The 23,801-nt window shown below is 38.9% G+C and overlaps 4 protein-coding genes across 4 annotated transcripts; 1 reads left to right on the top strand and 3 right to left on the bottom strand.

The window, feature by feature from the left end:
• Positions 1 to 1,789: 1,789 nt before the first annotated feature.
• LOC147335718 (cornifelin homolog B-like) lies at positions 1,790 to 4,211 on the bottom strand. Its single transcript, XM_086281429.1, has 4 exons — positions 3,554 to 4,211; positions 3,107 to 3,234; positions 2,634 to 2,779; positions 1,790 to 1,999 (listed from the first exon to the last, which is right to left on the bottom strand). Exons 2-4 carry the CDS (start codon positions 3,231 to 3,233, stop codon positions 1,904 to 1,906), a joined length of 369 nt encoding a protein of 122 aa, XP_086137555.1. The 5' UTR covers position 3,234; positions 3,554 to 4,211; the 3' UTR covers positions 1,790 to 1,903.
• A 3,403-nt stretch (positions 4,212 to 7,614) lies between these two features.
• Positions 7,615 to 9,507, bottom strand: LOC147335717 (cornifelin homolog B-like). The gene is made up of 4 exons (XM_086281417.1): positions 9,380 to 9,507; positions 8,933 to 9,060; positions 8,460 to 8,605; positions 7,615 to 7,824 (listed from the first exon to the last, which is right to left on the bottom strand). The coding sequence occupies exons 2-4, from the start codon at positions 9,057 to 9,059 to the stop codon at positions 7,729 to 7,731; spliced, it is 369 nt and encodes a 122-aa protein (XP_086137543.1). The 5' UTR covers position 9,060; positions 9,380 to 9,507; the 3' UTR covers positions 7,615 to 7,728.
• Positions 9,508 to 14,478: 4,971 nt separating this feature from the next.
• Positions 14,479 to 18,293, bottom strand: LOC147335716 (cornifelin homolog B-like). Its single transcript, XM_086287528.1, has 4 exons — positions 18,122 to 18,293; positions 17,029 to 17,127; positions 15,797 to 15,942; positions 14,479 to 15,037 (listed from the first exon to the last, which is right to left on the bottom strand). The coding sequence occupies exons 2-4, from the start codon at positions 17,123 to 17,125 to the stop codon at positions 14,948 to 14,950; spliced, it is 333 nt and encodes a 110-aa protein (XP_086143654.1). The 5' UTR covers positions 17,126 to 17,127; positions 18,122 to 18,293; the 3' UTR covers positions 14,479 to 14,947.
• Positions 18,294 to 19,872: 1,579 nt separating this feature from the next.
• On the top strand, positions 19,873 to 23,548 carry LOC147335715 (transmembrane protein 272-like). Its single transcript, XM_086287527.1, has 5 exons — positions 19,873 to 19,904; positions 21,335 to 21,394; positions 21,482 to 21,532; positions 21,655 to 21,819; positions 23,305 to 23,548. The coding sequence occupies exons 2-5, from the start codon at positions 21,340 to 21,342 to the stop codon at positions 23,511 to 23,513; spliced, it is 480 nt and encodes a 159-aa protein (XP_086143653.1). The 5' UTR covers positions 19,873 to 19,904; positions 21,335 to 21,339; the 3' UTR covers positions 23,514 to 23,548.
• Positions 23,549 to 23,801: the final 253 nt, after the last annotated feature.

Below are 23,801 nucleotides of genomic sequence, written 5' to 3'. Positions count from 1 at the left end.
ACAGAATGCAGAAATCTAGCTTTTGAACATATTCCAACCCCCCAAAAAAGACAAATTATGGAATTTTCTGCAACTGAATATTTCATTAATTTTGGTTGGTCTTCCTTGAGTTTGGCCTCATTGGCTCAGTGGGCATTATAACCTACAGCTCTTGCACCAATTTTAAACATAACAATGAAGCTGAAAAAATGTAGTTGTTCACCAACATCGCAATTCCATTACTTTTTATCCTGGTTTACCTTGGTGTGGTTTTCAGAGTGCTTCAGAAAGATGAGGAAATCTGTTTCTTGCACCCGTCCTGATTTAGTTCCACTACCAGTACTTCCTACTGGTCCATCTCTGACACAGTGGTCTGCATAATGTATGTGTGGGGAACACAAACAGTGAAGTAATTGTGTTGCCAATGGCATTAACCGCATACAAATGCGACCAGTGAACCTCTCTCTGCTGATGTCGTCGCCCCAACTTGTTTAATATAAGTTAAATTAATAGTGTGGTAAGTTGTAACATCTGCATTATTGTTACAACTAACCCAGACTGTTGCTGTTACAACTGACCCAGACTCCTATAGCCATGAACTAGCTAACATTACAGCCAACGGCTAAAACATTAGCACTAAAGACCTACACAGAATATATCCCCATAGACATACAAATAACATAATTTAAGTTTGATGAGTTTAACTGCAAAGCAAATAATGCTATTAGAAATTGAAATAAAGAAGAAAAACTTACTTTTTGGCATACAAATCACTTTTTTTCGTGTTAAATTGTCTGTGTTTGACGAAATGTGCTGATTTTTCACATGTGATAGCAGAACTGAATTGGGCATGCACAGGATGAGTCACATCATTTGAAACTTAGCCCTGATTGGAGAAATTGGAAGTGTTACAACTGACCCACGTTAGAACTATCCCCGGTCTCCCCTAAGTTGCGTTTATTCCTGAGATAGGTTACTTTTGTTTGTTGTTTTGGCCTTGGGTTCACCCTGAAGTTATGATGCTCCCTTCCTAGGTTTAACTGCACCTTGTTGTAAATAAATCACTGTCACAAAATATTAAGTGTGTGACGTGCTGCTTGGGGTTGGACGGGGATGGATCACCCTTTATGTTGTGGTCTGGCCGCGCCTAGACGGGCCATAACATGTCCATTTGACTTGCTCTCATCTGGATCTTGAGCTGTTCTGTAAATGTTAAAGCTTGATGAAGAAACTTTATCAACTATGACAATAAAGTACGTCAGCTTTTTGTCTAGAAACGACATGGCAGCAGACCAGTGCCTCACAGAGCTAAAATGAGCTTATTAACTCTGATGTTGGCTAATGTTGTTTAACCTACTTGGACAGCAGATACACATAACAGATGCTTTGAGTCACATTATTGTTCCCCACACGTAGAGTTCTTTGCACACATCTGCAGCTGTCATTTGTAAAAGCGCCACATGGTGTCTGGCTTTCTTCAGGCTGTACCATGCTGGTCTTTTTCATTATGATCAATGTTCATGTTGGTGAGAGATGCACTTACTGACATTCAGACGTCTATGTGTCTGTGGTCTGTTTCCTTGTTGTTAAGGATCAGCGTCACCCTGCCAGGTTCCACCATCATACACAATTATTTCATTTGCATATATTATAATACTGTGAAAAGTAATGTGAGTGGACAGTGTGATCTCACAATGTCTTTCTCACTATCCTATCTAAGTTCACAATTAGTGAATATGACTAGTTTATATCTGAACAATGGTTAAACTCTGTTTTGCAGAAGAGGACAATTAATCTCACAGATGATGTATAAAATTAAAGGATTTTATTTGCCTGAAAAAGTCATAGCCTCTCATCACACAGCCAAAATGTTTGCATCGTATCCACAGACAACTTGCGTGCTGATCACAGTCGAGGTGGTGGGCTACTTGTTTTCCCTGATCTTCAGCTCACGATGCATCTGGCCCCAAACACACGGGTAACAAAAGCACACCTTACAGCAGTCATCAGTGAACGAGCCCTGCAGGATGGAGAAGAAGAAGCAGATAGACAGAGGATGAAGCAGCAGGAGTTACTGTTGTTACCCCTCAGACATAAAAGTTTAGTGGGGTGTTGTCATCCCCTCATCTGGCAGCTGTGTCCCTGTGTAGAGCTGGGTAACCAAATATCTGAGAGTTTGTCAAAACAAGAGACCTCAACTTTTTTTCCCACGATGAGGGCAAGAGATTTCAGATTTGAAGAACTTTACTCTTCCTCTTTCTCAACTCAAGCTTCTCCATTATAAATTCTACGGTTTGCAAAATACCACAAGTTTTATCCAGGTCACTTTTATGATGGCACTGCATGATGTGGTTACTTATAAACAAATAATGAGGACACAGAGACATCTGGGAGCTATTGAAGAGGTGACGGTGAGTGAGAAGGATCTGCACAAAGCACAATTTGTGTGCATTTTATATGAATCTCATAAAATTTACATTTAGATTTTACGTCAGTTCATTTTACAACCACATCACAAAGACACACATTCAACTCGCTTTAATTCAAAAAATGAAGCCAGTGCAGAAGTTATAAAAGTGCACTTCCTCTAGTGACCACATCTATCTTTTAAGTGTAGTTTGTAACAGTGTCCTCCATCTTGAATCCAGCCTTACTTCAATGTTGTGGCGCTCTCTGATGGATCCACGGAGTAAGCAGGACACCACACCACAAACATCCAGGAGTGGCATTGCACAGCACCATCCATGTTTATTGGCTGCATCACACTGCATGCAGGGGAAACAGCAAAGGCCACAGCAACCTTTGGGGAGAAACAGGTACAGAGTTATTTTACAGACAGACAGACACCTCAGCAGACACCTCAGCACATGAATCATCACATCTCACAACGTATTGCGACATTTCCACTCCAATTACGAAAACTTGGTTTTCTGGTGAAAAATGTAAAATAATCAAAAACTCCATAATGCTGCTAAATGATCATTGCTATCATGTAGTCTCAGATAGTTCATTCATTCTTGATTTTTTACTGACTTCAAACACTCGGTTAGCTTGTTGCAAACAAAGTCTGAGGAGATCGCTCATGCAGAAATCACTGCTGTTTGTAGGGTTTCCTGGGTTTACTTACAGCTCTCCATATCAGAGCAGCAATCACAGAGGTCGGTGCTCCATTGGCCAGAGTTTTCAACGGTCCTGACGACTGTCACCACCTGGGTGGGCTGCTTGTGGACAGCCGTGCCTGTAGGAATCACCATGCTGAAGGAAACACAGACACAGATTGAAATGCTGTAGTGGTTATCTGGTTAGAGAAATTCAACATGAAAAAGGTAAAAGACTGGTTTTGATCCATGTTATAACAGGATGATTCCTGGTTCATATAAATGACAACAAATACCTTTGGCCAGCTGTACAAATGATTTATGTACGGCCCAGACAAAAGAGCTGACACCGGTTTTAAGCACAGATTTATTATCTCTGACTTCCTCAGAAAAATGTTACCACGTATTACATTCATGATTTTACAAAGATTTCTGATTCTCTTAAGCTGTTCATCAGTGTAAAATGTTTTTCTTACCTTCTTTTGTCTTCTCTGGTTCTCTGAGCTTTCAAAACAAGAGAAAAAGTTTGGAAACACCAGCATTTAAGCACAGACCAATAACAGGAAGGGGAGGTGCCGAGAGTACGCACACACACGGATTACTCAAGAGCCGCGGAGGGCTGAGCCTGATGGGAAGTCCACACCAATCACTGTAATGATGCACAGTAACTGCTATGACGAATGTTTAGGAATTCACTGAGCCCCTGCTTCAGTGCTGGGAAAGGAAAACACACTGCTTAACCGATGAGCAGCAACAAGACTTATTCTATGAATCCATCAGTACTTCTGCTGTCAATCCAAACACACTTGACACCAGAGGTGGGAAGTACAAATACTTTATTACTGTACTCCAGGTATCTGTACTGTACTTGAGTAGTGTTTTTTTAGTGATTACTTTTTACTACATATATCTGTACTTTCTACACCTTACATTTTGTAAAAAAGTTACTTTTGCTTTAACGCAGTTCTGTCACTGTGAGCCTCCAAACATCGAACTAATTTGAGCCTAAACAGAAACATATGACAGGCTTTTTTATAAATGACCCGAGGATGTTGCATAACAAGAGATGACTGTGCCAAAGTCTGGGTTAAAAGTGGGACTGTGTTTTTTTGTGTGTGTTTTTTGGGGGGCGGAGGCTTAGTAAGTGCACCGATGATACTTCAACGTGTAATACGACTGCTAATAATAATAATCATAATAATAGTAACATGTAGATTGGAGAAGAACCAACCCTGCATATTAATGCATTCTTATGGACTGAATACTACACCATCAACCAAAAAATGTAAATGTCCAAGAGATGATGTAGTATTTTATAAACTGGTCACTACCTCAGGTTTTTCTCTTGACATTTCATGAGTCAAATTCTTCTGGGAAAGGAAACAAGATGACTTAGCTCAAATGTATTTTTATCTGTATTTTTACCACAATTTATTTCACTTATTTACTGTTATGGCTGGAGGGATGTCTGCTTTTTTAAATGGAGCTGCTGGATATTTACATGAAGATGAGTAAATTTGTGTTTGGTTGATTATTTCTTTGCCGTAAAAATGCTTCCTGGGAATAAATCTTGCTGTTATAAATATTGCTGTTAGTTCCCCTTAAACAGTGTCACATTTGTAAGGATATTTATTGAAGATGATTAAAGTCTGAAGAAACAAGACAGTTGTTGTCAGTTTAATTAAATTAACAAGATGCCATTTTTAGCTGCTAACGAGCTAGCTTGGGTCTTTAGTTGATTTCACAGGCAGTGTCGTGCTGTCAAAGCTGGTTTTTTATGTTTTTGGCCCAGACAGTAAAGTACATAACTAGTGTATGTCCTGCATGGGTTGCACGGGTATCACAATGAATTAGAAGGTGAGACCAAAACTCAATAAAACTAACGAAATCTCAGGTAGTTGCAATCTGTTGCACGGTGTAACCGTGTAAGTATAAACTCTACCATTTTTGCAACAGGTGATCAATCGTACTGGATGTGTATAAATAGTCCTGTCTAGGGATGGGAATTGCGCACCAGTAGATCATTTCCTTGGAATTGTTAGTCTGCCTGCCTATCGATCCTCCTTATCAGTTCCACTTGGACTTGCTCTACAAAAAATCTAAAATTGTATTCTTTTTTATTATTTATGTTTCTTTTGAGTTTGAGTTTTGGAAAAGCGGATCTTAAGACGCTGAGAAAAACAAAAAAAGAGAAACCAATCCTCAAAAAGGGAACTGTTCTGAATCTCTAAAAAATGTTTGATCCCAAATGCCTGTTTGAAATGTACTAACTTGTTCAGAATTGATAACAAGAAAATACCACAAAAGTGTAACAAATAATTATCAAAGAGGGTAAAAGCTCAATAAACTTGTCTATAGTAACCTGAATGTTTCTAATACACAATATGATGAGAAACTGTCTGTTGTAACATCTGTGTAACATGCACATCGGCAACATGAAAATGAGGAAGCAAGAAATCTGCAAACTATAAATTAAAATTTATGCACACAACTTTTAGTTTTCAAAGTCATCAAAGATGTGTGCTGTGCAATTATTCTATGCTGGCAAAAGAACAGTGGATGAAATAATTAAAAGACCAAAATCACCAATGAGTGATTTTGGCCTTGACCAATGACCAATGATGAGTGGATACAAACGTCCGACCACAACTATATATATTTTTCCGTGATTTTACCATCTCTCTGTCCTTCTCTTGAGCAGATGCCCTATGGCTCACACATCCGGTTGCCTAACTCAGCAACTCAGATGACACTTCAGTATTCAGAATCAACACATTTTAATTTGAAACTTTTCTGCTTATTCACTACATCAAACAAAATATGTATATTTGTTACATCGAATGAAATATATCTTTGCTCCTAAAAAGATTAGCTTCAGCAAATTCACATACAGCTATACTTGTTGTTGAACTCTGTGTTATATTTCTATCATCACTTAGTCACTTAGTCAGTGGAGGTGATAACAATGCTCATAACAATGGTCAGTTAGGCTCTGGTGTTTAAATGATGCTAGTCCTAAATACTAGCATGCTAGTCAGTATTACGGGACCCAAAGTGTGCCTAAAAAATATCACCAGCATCATCGCGCCATCACCAGCCTGAACTGTTGATATTTTCTATATTTTCATGTTTACAGCAAACACTGACCCTAACATCTGAATGTTTTTGCAGAAATCGAGACTCGTCACACCAGAATATCAAATTGTAGCCTCAGTTTCCATTGCTTAGCTGACACTCAGTATGCCTCATGTGAAAGGTTAAGCATTATTTTACAGTTTGGGAATTTTAGGTCCCATTTTGGGTCTGTAAAAATCTGGAGACAATATTCCCAAGAACTTCTTAAACTTTTCTTACTTACCTCTTGGACACAACTATTACAAATGCATAGAACAGTAGGAAGACTAAACTTCAAACATTTTTATTTAGTTTTGTGTTTTTGTTTTTTTTGTTTGTTTGGTTTTTTTTGGGGGGGGGGGGGGGGGTATTTAATTCCTGTTTTATCAATTATCTATAATTCTGACCATTTGTTGGTTGATTTCGTCTGAACAACTCACCAGACAAAAAGAAGAAGGCAAAAAATGAGAGTGTTTACCCTTATAAAGACAGTCAAGGCTTTATTGTTGTGTACGTCCAAGTACGAGTATTGTTGCACCCCTACATAGTGCAACAATACTCGTATCGATATTGAACCGTTCGATACAGTGCTTTCGGTTCGGTACGCATATGTATCAAACAATACAAATTTTTTTATTTATTTTATCAACTTTTCTTCTGACGATGCTGTCTGTCTTGTGCACTCAGTGAATCTGCGTTCGACTATAGGCTGCACTGTCGAGTGCAGATCCACTGAGCGCAGCACAGGCTAGCAAGACAGAAGCTAAGCTCGTTGCAACATGGCAACTGCCTCAACGCTACCCGAAATTGAACCTCCCCCATCCTCATTCAGATCTGGCCTTTGGAACTATCTTGGTTTTCATGTGAAGTATGACCCTGAAGGTAAGTGCGTCATGGACAAAAGTAAAACAGTATGTCGGATGTGCCAAGCAATGCTCAATTGGTAGGAACTAGTGCGTTAGCGCAGTTAGCTTGTTAACGTGTTGACGCCGTCCAGCCCCACGCACGGGGCGATCCGCGGTAGCTCGCAAACGGAGATTTGCCGTGTTGCGGCGTTAACGTCATTTTAACGAGATTAACGCTGACAGCACTAGTGGGAACACAAAGAATATGACTGCACATTTACGCCGACATCATCCTAGTGCAAAGACAAGTGGAAGCAGACAAAAACAACAAGCATGCATGCTACAAACTTTACCCGAGTCATTTAGACAGCGGTTAGCACATGATTCTCCTTATGGGGACCTGATATGTTTAATATGCTGCTGAGAATATAGCCCAGATGTCTGGCCAACTCAGAAAAGCTAATGTCTTTCTCACTATCCTATCAAAGTTCACAATTAGTGAATATGACTAGTTTATATCTGAAAAATGGTTAAACTCTGTTTTGCAGAAGAGGACAATTAATCTCACAGATGATGTATAAAATTAAAGGATTTTATTTGCCTGAAAAAGTCATAGCCTCTCATTACACAGCCAAAATGTTTGCATCATATCCACAGACAACTTGCGTGCTGATCACAGTCGAGGTGGTGGGCTACTTGTTTTCCCTGATCTTCACCTCACGATGCATCTGGCCCCAAACACACGGGTAACAAAAGCACACTTTACAGCAGTCATCAGTGAACGAGCCCTGCAGGATGGAGAAGAAGAAGCAGATAGACAGAGGATGAAGCAGCAGGAGTTACTGTTGTTACCCCTCAGACATAAAAGTTTAGTGGGGTGTTGTCATCCCCTCATCCGGCAGCTGTGTCCCTGTGTAGAGCTGGGTAACCAAATATCTGAGAGTTTGTCAAAACAAGCAACCTCAACTTTTTTCCCACGATGAGGGCAAGAGATTTCAGATTTGAAGAACTTTACAGTTCCTCTTTCTCAACTCAAGCTACTCCTTTATAATTTCCACGGATTGTAAAATACCACAAGTTTTATCCAGGTCACTTTTATGGTGGCACTACATGATGTGGTTACTTATAAACAAATAATGAGGACACAGAGACATCTGGGAGCTACTGAAGAGGTGACGGTGAGTGAGAAGGATCTGCACAAAGCACAATTTGTGTGCATTTTATATGAATCTCATAAAATTTAGATTTTACGTCAGTTAATTTTAGAACCACATCACAAAGACACACATTCAACTCGCAGAAACCTCCAGGGCTTAAAAGTGAAGCCAGTGCAGAAGTTATAAAAGTGCACTTCCTCTAGTGACCGCATCTATCTTTTAAGTGTAGTTTGTAACAGTGTCCTCCATCTCTAATCCAGCCTTACTTCAATGTTGTGGCGCTCTCTGATGGATCCACGGAGTAAGCAGGACACCACACCACAAACATCCAGGAGTGGCATTGCACAGCACCATCCATGTTTATTGGCTGCATCACACTGCATGCAGGGGAAACAGCAAAGGCCACAGCAACCTTTGGGGAGAAACAGGTACAGAGTTATTTTACAGACAGACAGACACCTCAGCAGACACCTCAGCACATGAATCATCACATCTCACAACTTATTGCGACATTTCCACTCCAATTGCGAAAACTTGGTTTTCTGGTGAAAAATGTAAAATAATGAAAAACTCCATAATGCTGCTAAATGATCATTGCTATCATGTAGTCTCAGATAGTTCATTCATTCTTGATTTTTTACTGACTTCAAACACTCGGTTAGCTTGTTGCAAACAAAGTCTGAGGAGATCGCTCATGCAGAAATCACTGCTGTTTGTAGGGTTTCCTGGGTTTACTTACAGCTCTCCATATCAGAGCAGCAATCACAGAGGTCGGTGCTCCATTGGCCAGAGTTTTCAACGGTCCTGACGACTGTCACCACCTGGGTGGGCTGCTTGTGGACAGCCGTGCCTGTAGGAAACACCATGCTGAAGGAAACACACACACAGATTGAAATGCTGTAGTGGTTATCTGGTTAGAGAAATTCAACATGAAAAAGGTGAAAGACTGGTTTTGATACATGTTATAACAGGATGATTCCTGGTTCATATAAATGACAACAAATACCTTTGGCCAGCTGTACAAATGATTTATGTACGGCCCAGACAAAAGAGCTGACACCGGTTTTAAGCACAGATTTATTATCTCTGACTTCCTCAGAAAAATGTTGCCACGTATTACATTCATGATTTTACAAAGATTTCTGATTCTCTTAAGCTGTTCATCAGTGTAAAATGTTTTTCTTACCTTCTTTTGTCTTCTCTGGTTCTCTGAGCTTTCAAAACAAGAGAAAAAGTTTGGAAACACCAGCATTTAAGCACAGACCAATAACAGGAAGGGGAGGTGCCGAGAGTACGCACACACACGGATTACTCAAGAGCCGCGGAGGGCTGAGCCTGATGGGAAGTCCACACCAATCACTGTAATGATGCACAGTAACTGCTATGACGAATGTTTAGGAATTCACTGAGCCCCTGCTTCAGTGCTGGGAAAGGAAAACACACTGCTTAACCGATGAGCAGCAACAAGACTTATTCTATGAATCCATCAGTACTTCTGCTGTCAATCCAAACACACTTGACACCAGAGGTGGGAAGTACAAATACTTTATTACTGTACTCCAGGTATCTGTACTGTACTTGAGTAGTGTTTTTTTAGTGATTACTTTTTACTACATATATCTGTACTTTCTACACCTTACATTTTGTAAAAAAGTTACTTTTGCTTTAACGCAGTTCTGTCACTGTGAGCCTCCAAACATCGAACTAATTTGAGCCTAAACAGAAACATATGACAGGCTTTTTTTATAAATGACCCGAGGATGTTGCATAACAAGAGATGACTGTGCCAAAGTCTGGGTTAAAAGTGGGACTGTGTTTTTTTGTGTGTGTTTTTTGGGGGGCGGTTGCAATAAAGCACACGGTTCACTTAGCTCTGCACACAAAATAGAAACTTCCTCCAAAGGGATACTTTTTACTTTCTTACTCTGAGTACATTTCAGAGCTTGTACTTTTTTACTTTTACTTGAGTAAAGAAGTTGAATCAGTTGTTCAAGTTTTACTGGAGTATTTTTTAACAGTATTATTTGTACTTAAGTGCAGAAAGTCTGTACTTTAGCCAAACATTTGGTCACCAGCAGGTCTAAGAGTACTTACACTGACATTTGAAAGCCAAATGGACTGGTACTTATATATTGCTTTTCTACTCTGAGTACTTAGTGTTTCTTTACTACATAAACACATCCAAACACTGCTTTTTACTGTTCCATTGCACCTTGTCCCACATTCACACTCATACTGTCACGGTCCGGGGCAGCGGCCGTGTGGAAAGTGGAAGGAGGACCCAAAATGCAGCACTTATTCAGGTGTGAGGGTGATTTATTGTTAATAACAAACACAAAGTGGAGATGGCAAACAGAACTAAGGACGAAACTAAACTGGGATAAACTACACAGAGGAGGGGCAAACCTGAACATGAAGGGAGAACAGCAGGGAGAACACGCAGAGGATTACACCAGGTAGGAACACAGACGACGCGACGAGGAGCAGAGGAAATCACACGCTATAAATACACAAAGAGACACTGGGAAATCACACACAGATGGGGGAAACAGCTGGACCTGATTAACCTGACGAGACAGGGGAACACTAACACCAGGGACCAACAGAGGGAGCACAAACCCAGAACCCAGTGTCTAAAATCCCAAACACAAACCATCCCAAAACAGCCATGAATAATAATGAAAGTAATAACAAAAAGTACATAAACATAAAGTCACTGAGTCATGGTCGCAGGACCATGACACATACTCTGATGGACACACCTAGGGCAACCTGAGGCTTAGTAAGTGCACCGATGATACTTCAACGTGTAATACGACTGCTAATAATAATAATCATAATAATAGTAACATGTAGATTGGAGAAGAACCAACCCTGCATATTAATGCATTCTTATGGACTGAATACTACACCATCAACCAAAAAATGTAAATGTCCAAGAGATGATGTAGTATTTTATAAACTGGTCACTACCTCAGGTTTTTCTCTTGACATTTCAGGAGTCAAATTCTTCTGGGAAAGGAAACAAGATGACTTAGCTCAAATGTATTTTTATCTGTATTTTTACCACAATTTATTTCACTTATTTACTGTTATGGCTGGAGGGATGTCTGCTTTTTTAAATGGAGCTGCTGGATATTTACATGAAGATGAGGAAATTTGTGTTTGGTTGATTATTTCTTTGCTGTAAAAATGCTTCCTGGGAATAAATCTTGCTGTTATAAATATTGCTGTTAGTTCCCCTTAAACAGTGTCACATTTGTAAGGATATTTATTGAAGATGATTAAAGTCTGAAGAAACAAGACAGTTGTTGTCAGTTTAATTAAATTAACAAGATGCCATTTTTAGCTGCTAACGAGCTAGCTTGGGTCTTTAGTTGATTTCACAGGCAGTGTCGTGCTGTCAAAGCTGGTTTTTTATGTTTTTGGCCCAGACAGTAAAGTACATAACTAGTGTATGTCCTGCATGGGTTGCACGGGTATCACAATGAATTAGAAGGTGAGACCAAAACTCAATAAAACTAACGAAATCTCAGGTAGTTGCAATCTGTTACACGGTGTAACCGTGTAAGTATAAACTCAGAATAGGTCACCATGTTCGATTTTTACTGACAGCTCCAGGAATGAGTACACACAGCGCACACATCTGGTGTAAAGCTAGTGAAACGTGAGGACCAAGTCATCACATTTGTAGATTTTACATGTAAGTGATTAAAGAAGAAGCTCAACACAACAGTTAGCTTCTATTCTCAGGTATGGAAGGACAAGGCAGCTGATGTCTTGGCAGAAGATAACAGTATCTGAAGTATTGTCAGGTTCTTTATGAGAGAAGACAACATAAACTCAAAGTACACGTTTCTTAAATTTATTAGACAGTTAAAGGTGAGAGTTACTAACAGCACCGTGTCTCTTACTTCATTTAGCAAACCTAAACGAACAAAGAGCACAACACCCAGGCAGTAAACAGTTCTATTATGCATTATAATAGAACTGCACTTGGTTTATCTTTCGCCCTTTATGGCACAAACTTCTCTCTGTAATAAGAAGACCACTCTTCCCACTTCACCATGGCAACTGTCTCCTGTCCTCCGGTCAGGCCTTTATAGATCAAGAGAGATGTAAAAATGTAGAGGGAGAACTCCCAAACAAAAAAAATAGTTTTCGTCTAGTTTTGAGCGAATCAAAACGAATGTAAATCATATCATTAAAGGTTAACTGCGATGAAAGCACATGTGTCAGTGAAGACCTCTCTGTCTGCTGCTTCTACCATGGCATCATGAATGGTTCATTTATCAGAGAAGACCATTTTGTTTTTGCCTCTCTGTGAACCGTCACCAAAACAATAATAAAAGGAGCAATGCATTACTGCAGTAAAAAATATTATGGTCACTTGTATCTGCTTACATACTTTAGAAGTTTTTTATGTGAAGTAAGGCAGGTGTTGTAGTGAGGTACTGGATGTGTATAAATAGTCCTGTCTAGGGATGGGAATTGCGCACCAGTAGATCATTTCCTTGGAATTGTTAGTCTGCCTGCCGATCCTCCTTATCAGTTCCACTTGGACTTGCTCTACAAAAAATCTAAAATTGTATTCTGTTTTATTATTTATGTTTCTTTTGAGTTTGAGTTTGAGTTTGAGTTTTTGAAAAGAGGATCTTAAGACGCTGAGAAAAACAAAAAAAGAGAAACCAAACCTCAAAAAGGGAACTGTTCTGAATCTCCAAAAAATGTTTGATCCCAAATGCCTGTTTGAAATGTACTAACTTGTTCAGAATTCATAACAACAAAATACCACAAAAATGTAAGGAATAATTATCAAAGAGGGTAAAAGCTCAATAAACTTGTCTATAGTAACCTGAATGTTTCTAATACACAATATGATGAGAAACTGTCTGTTGTAACATCTGTGTAACATGCACATCGGCAACATGAAAATGAGGAAGCAAGAAATCTGCAAACTGCGTACATGGCATGACTTACGAAATTTGTACTTGGAATCAGGCAGATGATGCTGGCCAAGAAATCACATGCTTTAAACCCTGAAATACCTCCTAATATTTACTTATAAATACAGTAACCCCCCCTAACCCTGCAGATGCCCCATGGCTCATCCGGTTGCCTAACTCAGAACTCAGATGACACTTCAGTATTCAGAATCAACACATTTTGTACTTTTCTGCTTATTCACTACATCGAACAAAATATGTATGTTTGTTACATCGAATAAAATATATCTTTGCTCCTACAAAGATTAGCTTCAGCAAATTCAAATACAGTTATACTTGTTGTTGAATTCTGTGTTATATTTCTATCGACACTTCCTCAGTGGAGGTTAGCCTCTGACATCTCATAACAATGGTCAGTTAGGCTCTGGTGTTTAAATGATGCTAGTCCTAACTACTAGCATGCTAGTTAGTACTAAGGGACCCAAAGTGTGCCAAAAAAAATATCACCAGCATCTTCACACCATCACCAGCCTGAACTGTTGATACAATGGAGCATGGATCCATATTTTCATAATGTTTACAGCAAACTCTGAACCTAACATCTGAATGTTTTGGCAGAAATCGAGACTCGTCACACCAGAATATCAAATTGTAGCCTCAGTTTCATATTGTTCAGCTGACGCTCAGTATGCCTCATGTGAAAGGTTAAGCATTATTTTACAGTTTGGGAATTTTAGGTCCCATTTTGGGTCTGTAAAAATCTGGATACCCAATAACTTCTTGAACTCTTCATATTTTTGCCTTGGACACAACTTTGTGTAAATGAAGTGAATAGAACAGTTTGTAGTATTTAGTAATTAAATAAGGTAGGCAAAAATAAGAGTGTTTACCTTTCAGTGTTTACCTTTACTAAGGCAGTCAAGGCTTCGTTGTTGTGTACATGCATGATCTGGTCAAAAAATATGAATCTCAGATTTGTTGTTTAGCCATGAGTTCTGTGATGTAGAGGCATTAAGGGGGCATGTAGTGGCCGATAAGTACTATTGCAGCGATTCTTCGCTACACATTTTCACCCAGGCAGCAAGAGTAAACAAAGATCAGGTATCGAATGGGACTACATCTACAGTGTCAGTGTACTGGTCCACCGTTTGCTTACATCAGTGTAGCAAGAAGAGAGGCCTCAGGCAACTGGAAGCAACGATATGCTGCAAAGCTTTAGGCACATCAGAATAAGAAGAACCCAATCTCAAAGATTTACTAGACAAAGAACTCAAATGTTTATGATTTCGGGTACTCTTGGTTTCATTGCTAGATATTTTTATTTATTTTGCATGGCGCACTTTTATTTTTCTAACAAATTTTCTAAGGGAAAAATAATATAAGGTGATAAAGTACTGTTACAGAAGCAGTGGATTTTCTTTCAAATGTTTTAGGTCAAATAAATCTAAATGAAGTAGTAATGCTCTAATACAGCAGCATTATATGATGCAATGTTATAATGAATTAAGCACAACAGAAAAACACAGTTTCAGCCCGACAGGTTCCACTATTACAAACAATTACTTCATCTGCATATATTAGTGAATACGACTAGTTTATATCTGAACACTGGGACAATTAATCTCACACATGATGTTGTATAAAATTAAAGGATTTTATTGGCCTGAAAAAGTCAAATAGGATTCGACACATTAATATGACAACAAATTTAAAGCATTTTTCTTCAGCAGTGACATAGGCCCTCAACACACAGCCGAAATGTTTGCATCCACAGACGTGCTGGCAGCAGTCGAGGTGGCGGGCTGCTATTACTGCCTGATCTTCAGCTCACGATGCATCTGGCACCAAACGCACGGGTAACACCAGCACACTTTACAGCAGTCATCACAGAACGAGCCCTGCAGGATGGAGGAGAAGAAGCAGAAAGAGAGGATGAAGCAGCAGGAGTTACGGGGTCTCTGCAGTATTTCAGCTTCCTCACCTTACAATATAAAGCACTTTCAGGCCACTGCTGTTGTGATTTGGCGCTATATAAAAACAAATATTATTGTGCTGTCGTGGTTGCCACTGTGTAGGTACGGCACTGATTATTCTGAACTCAAACCAACATGAATAGTAACAGAAACATGCAGAGGAGGTTTTCCTGTGATTTCCAGACAGTAAATTTCACATCACAACATTCAACATTCATCTGTTTTTACTAACAATAAAGACGTAAATGAATGACGACAGTCTCTTTCTCCTTATCTGCTAAAAGCTCCACTATATTCACTAACTATCAGCTTTTTGATGCTGGCAGGAACCTGCTACAGCTAACTGTTACAACAGGCTGGCGTCAGCACTGAGAGTAACATGTCCTTTAAAAATGCTGTGTGGAGCTGGTAACCAAATATCTGAGAGTTGCAGCCACATGTGCAGGTTCCTTCCCACATTTTATGCAATGAATTTCATTTTAGAACCACATCTGAAATACACACATTCAATAATAAAGACCAATCTCAGGACTTTTACTATATTCTGAAAATATCATAACTTATTACTCCAAGCAGAAACCTCCAGGACTTTTAGGAAGTCTTAAAACTGCACCTCCTCCAGTGACCTCATCTATCTTTTAAATGTAGTTTGTAACAGTGTCCTCCATCTGAAAGCAGTCTTACAACAATGTTGTGGCGCTCTCTGATGGACCCACGGAGTAAGCAGGACACCACACCACAAACATCCAGCAGTGGCAGTGCGCAGCACCATCCATGTTTACTGGCTGCATCACACTGCATGCAGGGGAAACACCAAAAGCCACAGCAACCTTTGACGAGAAACACGTACAGAGTTATTATATATAAAATGTCCACGTTTCATATATAATAACTATGTTTTAAATCACAATGCAAACAACATAGATTTTTACTATTTCAATCTGTTTTATAAAGACATGGAGAGTTCATTGTTTAGCACTTCTCCTTCTCCGTGCTGTCAGTTTGTCTGTTTGTTGCCCATCTTCCTCTTCTCATGTCTACATCATGTTTTGCATGGCTCATTGTACATTATGAAAGTTTCAGTGGCTATTTCTTCATATTTTGACTGCATGCTTTTGTTCCAGTTTCCAGTCAGTCAAATTGTCCTTTGATGCTCCTCTGTGAGAGTACCAAGGAAGCAGGGCAGCATTTCTTCTTTTGCTTGTCTACCTGCAGAAACACCTCCACCACAGCATTTATGTGTGTGGCATTATGAATGTTAACGCTAGTAGATTTTACAAGAAGTTTTCTAAAGTCTCATGAATGTGATCACATCAAATGAAAAATCTTGTATCTTTTGTTTTATTGTCTTTGATTTTAAAAAAGTCACTTTGGGGAAAAAATTGATATGTTGTTTAAATCTTTTAATGTTCTTTCTTTTTTTTTTCCAAATGTTTTACCTGATTGTAAAAAAGGAAAGAAGATCTTAAAACATACATACAGAGATATAATAATCCATTAAAAAAAACATGTTGAAGAGCACAGTTACGTATGTCCCTGTGTGACACTGTGACATGAAGGTCTCCACTGAGTTTGATCCACTTTAAATTTTGCACTGGTGTACCATTGTGATGTTTTTGGCATCCTCCAGGGGGAGCTATTTCAGATTTCCCCGAGTGAAACCACAAAGAGACCAGATTAGGTCAGTTTTAACATTTAAATTCCTGTTCCCATTAAAGCAACTTAAACTTTGTTGCTCTATAATACTACTACCTGGACATTCTGGTGAGATAGTCTCAATGCTTTTAGAAATTCTTGAATATTTGCTGACTTTAGACTCTCTGCTAAATGATTGCAAAGAAGGCCTGAAGCAAAGTCTAAGGAGACGGTTGATGCACTAATCGCTGCTGTTTGCAGAAATAGGTTGGTTGACTTACAGGTCTCCATATCAACACAACATTCACAAAGGCCGGTGGTCCACTGCCCAGCACTGGCAGTTGTCATCACCTGGGTGGGCTGCTGTCGGACAGCCATGGCTGGAGGAGATAAATCACAAATACAGATACAGATAACAGGATCTTTAGCTTCATGTAAAGCACTATGAAGACCTCAGACCAGAGGCACATTTTATTTATGTGCAGTACAGACAAAAAAGTTCACTGTGCAAGAAACTACTAAGAATATATATATATATATATATATATATATATATATATACATACATAAAGGCCATGCATGTGTTCTTTGCATCTTTAAAACTGGTGTCTGATAAAGTCTATGTGGTGTTTATAACCTTATAATAACTGAATGAGCTGCCAGTGAAATACAGATGTTAGTATGTGTTTTATACTTTAAGAGTGCAACTGAACAATAGATACGTCACTATGCAGAACTTAATGGCCACATGAGCATTTTGAGAAAGCTGTGACTGTGATTTTGCAGTATATAAATAAAACTAAATTGAAGTTTTTGACTATTTAAAAATGCATTTTGCAGTAATAAAACCTGCTGTAATTGTGCACGTAGGTCTGAACTTTGATGCCAAAATTCAAATTCATGGCCGATCACTTCAGAAATAGGCAGAGCAGGTGAAGTAACCTCAGGCCTCTCCACAAGATGGCGTGGAGAGGCCTGATGTGACTTGCTTAAAAACACAACTCACACAAACTGAAAGCAGCATTTTGAAAATGATACAGCATTTTGAGGAAGCCAGAAATGTAAAATGCTATATCAAAATTATATAACATATTAAATACCAGAAGAACACTGTTTCAAACACAGAAAGTAAAACAGATGTAAGCTGTCACTTCTACGGTGATGGATATTTTTATTTAGCATCCAGCCTAAGTGACATGCATCATTAAGTCCGCTTATTTTGTTACTGCAGTTGAAGTATAATAATAATAATATTAATAATGTATCCATCATTGCAGCTGCACGTCTTCCTGATAACACTTATACCAAAGTGTCATGAGTTCAAAGATTACTGACTCTTTTAAGCTGCTCGTTAGTATAAAATATCTGTCTTACCTTTTCTGCAGATCTCTGAGCTCTGTGCGGGAACAACTTAGTATCTAACTACAAATCAGGGAGTGAAAGAGGAATTGAAGCCTTTGAGCCTTTAATTTGAGCCTGAACAGAAACACATGGAAGACCAAAGTCAGGGGTTAAAAGTGGGACCGCGTGTTTTTGTTGTTTGTTTTGTTTTTGTCACCACAAAGGAATGACGGCTGGTATCTGTAAGTTGCAGTATTTAAGCATCTAGCTAACCCTACTGAGGAGGAGCGAGGATAAAGGGAGTGACGTTTTTTAAGTGTCAGGTACATAGTGGCTGTGGTTTCATGCTCAGAGTGAAGTCACGTCAACTGAGATTCAGCAGAGATTCTTCTGAATTTTAGCTGAAGTTCCTTGAATTCATTCAATGAATTCCACCTTCATACCATGTAGAAAAAAGATGGCATAAACAGTTTACTGGCAGTGTAGAGGATGGAAATCAGCCAGGACAACTCATGAAACATCTGCTCACATCAGGTATAATTCAGGTGTTTACATCCTCAAAGAGCAGCAGGTCAGCTGATCACAGCCTGCAAATCTACTCGAGCTCTCAGTACAAATTAATGTGAGTTATGATTTTTTTTTTCCCCACACTGATCGATTAAAACCAGTTTTCCCCACCTGCTAAATCCACCAAACCCCTGACTGTACACATTTTTCTGTTCAGAGGCAAAGTCCTCTAAACTGGAGGCAACAGAAAATACAAATATATTTTTAATTTTCCTTCATCCCCTTTATCAGATTCAAGCTGAGAAGATTAGAATAAAAAAAATAGACTAAAGTTTTTATTCCTATCTACTGATATTATTTATCATTATGTTGATAAAGCACAAAGTTCAGTTAGCTTTTCACCAAAAAATAGAAACATCCTCCAAAGAGCTACTCTTTACAGTACTTCAACTTCTACTGGAGTATTTTTTTAACAGTAGTATTTGTACTTCTATTTAAGTACACAATGTAAGACCGAGTCCTTCGAAGGCCGTGAATTGTCTAGCAACGAAAACAGTAGCAGCTATGTCCTTGGTGGATGACTGATATAGAGAATTTGGAAAGTCCTAGCCATTTTGCTGTGACTTAATCGGCCTGAAATTGCAGCCTTCAAAGGATACAACCCCTGAATTTGGACACCGCCATGGTCCTCCAGTCCCTTTGCCTTTTCACAATTTTGTTTTCGAGCTACTACAAGTAGCAGCCGTGTTCACAAAACTGGATCTCCGTGACGCCTATCACCTGGTTCTGATACGAGAGGGGGGGACAGTGGAAAGATTTAACACCCATCAGGGCCACTTCGAGTACTTGGTCAAGCCCTTTAGCATCACCAATTCCCCAACCGTGGCCCAAGCCTTTTTGTCCCATATCCCATATCCTACTCGGTGAGACGCATCATGGATGTCAGACATTGTGGGAGGGCTCTTCAGTATCTGGTGCACTGAGAGGTGTATGTCCAGTAGAGCATTCCTGGATCCCTCAGTCGGTAGTTCTGGATAAGACCATGCTCTGGGACTTCTATCATAGTCATCCACATAAACCCGGAGGGTCCCCGGGAGGCTCCTGTTAAGGCGGGGTTACTGTGTATGTGTTCACTTACCTTGCAAGGCCAGGATCCTCCTGGGATGTCCACCCTCTCCCTGAGGCACCTGAAGCAATCAAGCACCTGTGAATCATCTGGCAATCAGCAGACTACTATTTAAGCTGAGACCTGACCTTCAGTCTTCATTTGAGTGTGGTCTGACTGCAGTAGTATTCGCCTCGCTTGTCTGTAAGTCTCATTCCCTGTTATCATGACAAAGATTTCCAATGTATCCTTTCCTCTGTTTAAGACGGCCCACCCTGTGAGCCCCTGTGAGAGAGTGTTTTGCATAGTGGAGAGAGGAGTCTTTTTTTGGAAAACGCTAAAGATCAGAAAAACAAAATTGCTGCCTAAGAACTGCTGAAAGACTTATAATAGCACAATGTTCCCCTCACTGTAAGTAAACTAACTAAACTTGCACTTCTGAGTCCTGCGTTTGAGTCTGTTCAGTCAAACCTTGACACAGATGACCATATTCTGATTTAATAATTAATTGTTCAATAAAATATTCAACTGAATTATTTTACAAACTACCGTTTGCCATCTTTTTATAGTTTAGACTACTATTAAGGCTATTTACATACACTCCATGTTCTAGTGCAGGGGTGGGCATTTCCAGGCCCTGAGGGCCGGTGTCCTGCAGGTTTTAGATCTCACCTTGGGTCAATACACCGGAATCACATGATTAGTTCGTTACCAGGCCTCTGGAGAACTGCAGGAGCTAATTTAGCCATTTAAATCAGCTGTGTTGGTTCAAAGACACATCTAAAACCTGCAGGGACACTGGAGTTGTTCACCCCTGTTCTAGTGTGTTAATTTTTCAATATCTGTGGCGTTTTGGCTTTTTGTTTTTTACATTTCAAAATAGATGATTTTAAAAAGACGTCCAGTTTAATAGCTTACTGCATCTTTTTCACTTCCTGTTAATTGTTGCATCGGGGAAAAATATTTTTATTTCACATACTAAACCAATATTTTAAAAAAACACAGAACATCGGCCTGGGAACTGAAAACAGAAAGTGCGATTTGGGAAAGCAAACGATTTCATTTCTGCTGAGAAACACACAGCAAAAGGAAAACTATAAATAAGGAATAATTATCAGAAGCTTTGTGATAATGTAAGCAAATGTTTCTGTGAGCTCTTCTATCCAACGTGAAGCTTATAGAAACCCATACACCAAAAAACCCAATAACTCTAAAATCTGTGAAATTTATATAACAATAATGGAAAGGGAACACAAAGAGGCATACACTAACGTGAAAACGCTGTAAAAGGAAGTTTGACAATACGCTCTTGCCCACATAGCCACATTAAATGTCACCAAGTTTTAACAACAGTCCTTGTCATGTTTCCAAAGGAGTCCGGTGACACACAAACAGGTAGGCCTGCAAAAAAATCTCACTTTAATTCTTTCACATAATTTAAGTTTCATTCCCTGACTATACTGACACGCGTTTAGATCTTGCAGTGATAAATAAGTTTTAAATGAAACTTTTCTTTGGTGAGCTGGTCCTTCAACAAATCTTTTCTTTTGCTACGTAACTGAGAAATGGAGACGACTGGCGGAGGAATATCATGTGGCTCTCTTTGTGTCTTCGTATGTTTGATTTCTTTCCAGGCATAATGCCAGACAGCAACAGGTCACAACACATCTGCCGGCCTTGGGCAGTAATATTAAGTAAGAGAGTAATTTGAAACATTTTTGCACATCTGCAGCTGCTGCATGGTGTCATTTATGACTAAAAGTATCACTGCCTTCCTTCAGATTGTACCTTGGTGATTTTCGATATCATATTCATTGCTCAAGGGGTAGTTGGTAAGTGAGAGATGAATCTACTGATGTTTGAATTTAATTTATATGCTGGAAACAAAGTTTGAAAAATCAAATAATCAAAGGTGTTTAATAAAGACACTCATCTTTATTCTTGTGCCCTGTAGGATTGGTGTACAGCACCGACTGTCCGAGGCAGCCCTTCATCCCCGTCTATATGTGTTTTTTCATACTCGTACCCATCTTGTTGGCACTGAGCTGGTGCTACAACTGTTGCAACATCGTTCTGTGCTCTGTGGCCATCATCTTCTATGTTTGCTGGTTCATCACAGGTGAGCTTTGAGAGCTGAATCCAGTTTCTTAACAGCAAAAGTCAGCTGATTTTAGAAATATTACAGACAGCCTGCACAAGCAAAGCAGATTTTATTTTGTTTTTTGTTTATTTCCCAACCAAGTTAGATGAGTAGCAAAACAAAAGAGCAAAAGAGTAGCTGATGTTGCAAATCTAAAATAAAAACTAGAGCTAATAATACGATTGTTAAGGAACCATCTATCAGTGCATGTGGGGGAAAATAAGATTAACCTCCTGAGAGCCAGAAAAACATATTTTGAGATTTAGATTTTTGAAGGTAATGTAAGTATTGTGTTTGAAAGAAACATGTTCCATCATTTTTTTAAAATTTATTATTATTTATTTGTTCCTTATCATCTTTAGACGTGTGATGCATCAGGTCTTGTTTGATCACAGAAGGGTGTAACGTAACGATATATTGCAGCACACCAGCCTGTTAAATCAATGATCTTTCCGTGGTCTTACAGACCGAGGCAGCCTTGTTGCATTCTGTTTAAAAGAGTTTGGGCTTTCTAGAGAGCCTAATCTTCAAGAATCTGCTTAAACCAGTAAATTCATATCTTAGGTAGCCTGAGGTAGCAATGCTGTGACCACATATATGCTGAAGAATGGTTTCAGTTTTAATGATACCTTCAGAAATGAGCGCCTCCCTCTGGTTTGTGTGCTCTGAATTTTTATTTCCTAAAACCTGGTTGTCTGTTTTCTGTGAGATGTAATCAGAGGACCACATGTTTGTGGCGGCTGTGTTGTTTTCATGTTTCGTGTTATGTAAATTTAAAAAAATAAATAAATAAATAAATTGAAGGTAATTTCAGTACAGTTGAAACTGAACTGATAAAGACAGTTTCTGCAATAGAATCATGACAGCTGTGGCCATGAAATGTGGAAGCTGCAAAGTCCATGTGCTCTGTTAGCACAACCCGCACAAATGTGGTATCAACAGAAAGTCCTGAATGTCCCCATGATAGTACAGTAGTACTCATATTGATTGCATGAATGGATACGTGACATAGAGGTTTCAGACTCGTGTCTCTGACAAAGAATAAAAATTAATTGTTGAGTCTTATATTATCGTTTCCCTTTGTTTACTGGAAGTGTAAGACATGCTTATTCAAAAGAAATTTAAAGAGGAGCTATTTCCTTATTTTATTTCAAGTACGTGAAAACTTCAGCTCTGCACAGATCCGTTGACTGACATTTAATAACTGGTTCACTGATTTAAAAGTTAAAATAGATCATTCACAACAGAGAAATAAAGAGGGGTTTTCAGCCCCTCTCATGGGGCCAGAAATGGATTTGTGCAGCTTTAAACACCAAAGCAAAAAATAATGAGTTAGCACATTTGAGAAGCTGTTAATGTTGTGGAGCAAATTGATTTTTTCGTGGCATGAGAATTAATGCATTACAGCACTATTTTCTTAGTGAGCAAGCACCTTTGAGTCTCTTTTGTTTAATATTTCTCCAGGTAATGTGATGATCTACTCCATTTACGAACCGAACTACAATAAAAACACAACAAAAGCCGATCCATACTGCAACAAGACGCTCTACCTGTTTGCATTTTGGAGCACCAACCTGACCTACATCCTGTTAGGTGTGCTCCTCTTGTCCTATTGCTGTCGTAAGCAACGAGAGGCTGATGATGATAACACTCGGAGTCTGCTGCGTGGATGAAAAGAAAACTAATAAATAAAAAATGAAGCTTTGAACATGTTGGAATTTGGCTTTGATATGTGTCTTATATATGTTTAGAGCTTTTAATAACACAACACACTTTTTTCTTTTCAGAGAAATGTCACAATTTACAGGTAAAATACAAAGTTTAGTGGAAAATGTTTAATCTTTTTTTTATTATTATTATTTTCACGGCAGATTTCTGTTATCTAAACATTTGACTGGATGTTTTTAATAATATATATAATGTTAGGCAAAATAATGAACAAGAATATTTAAAATAGCTCA

The sequence above is a fragment of the Aulonocara sp. 'chitande type north' Nkhata Bay genome, linkage group LG3 (genome assembly GCF_057382095.1).
Source record: "Aulonocara sp. 'chitande type north' Nkhata Bay isolate Kocher_YH1m ecotype deep benthic linkage group LG3, A_spYH_male_GT1.1, whole genome shotgun sequence".
Lineage (NCBI taxonomy): Eukaryota > Metazoa > Chordata > Actinopteri > Cichliformes > Cichlidae > Aulonocara > Aulonocara sp. 'chitande type north' Nkhata Bay.
Note: the sequence above shows the minus strand (reverse complement) of the source record. Positions and strands in the feature narration are given on the sequence as shown.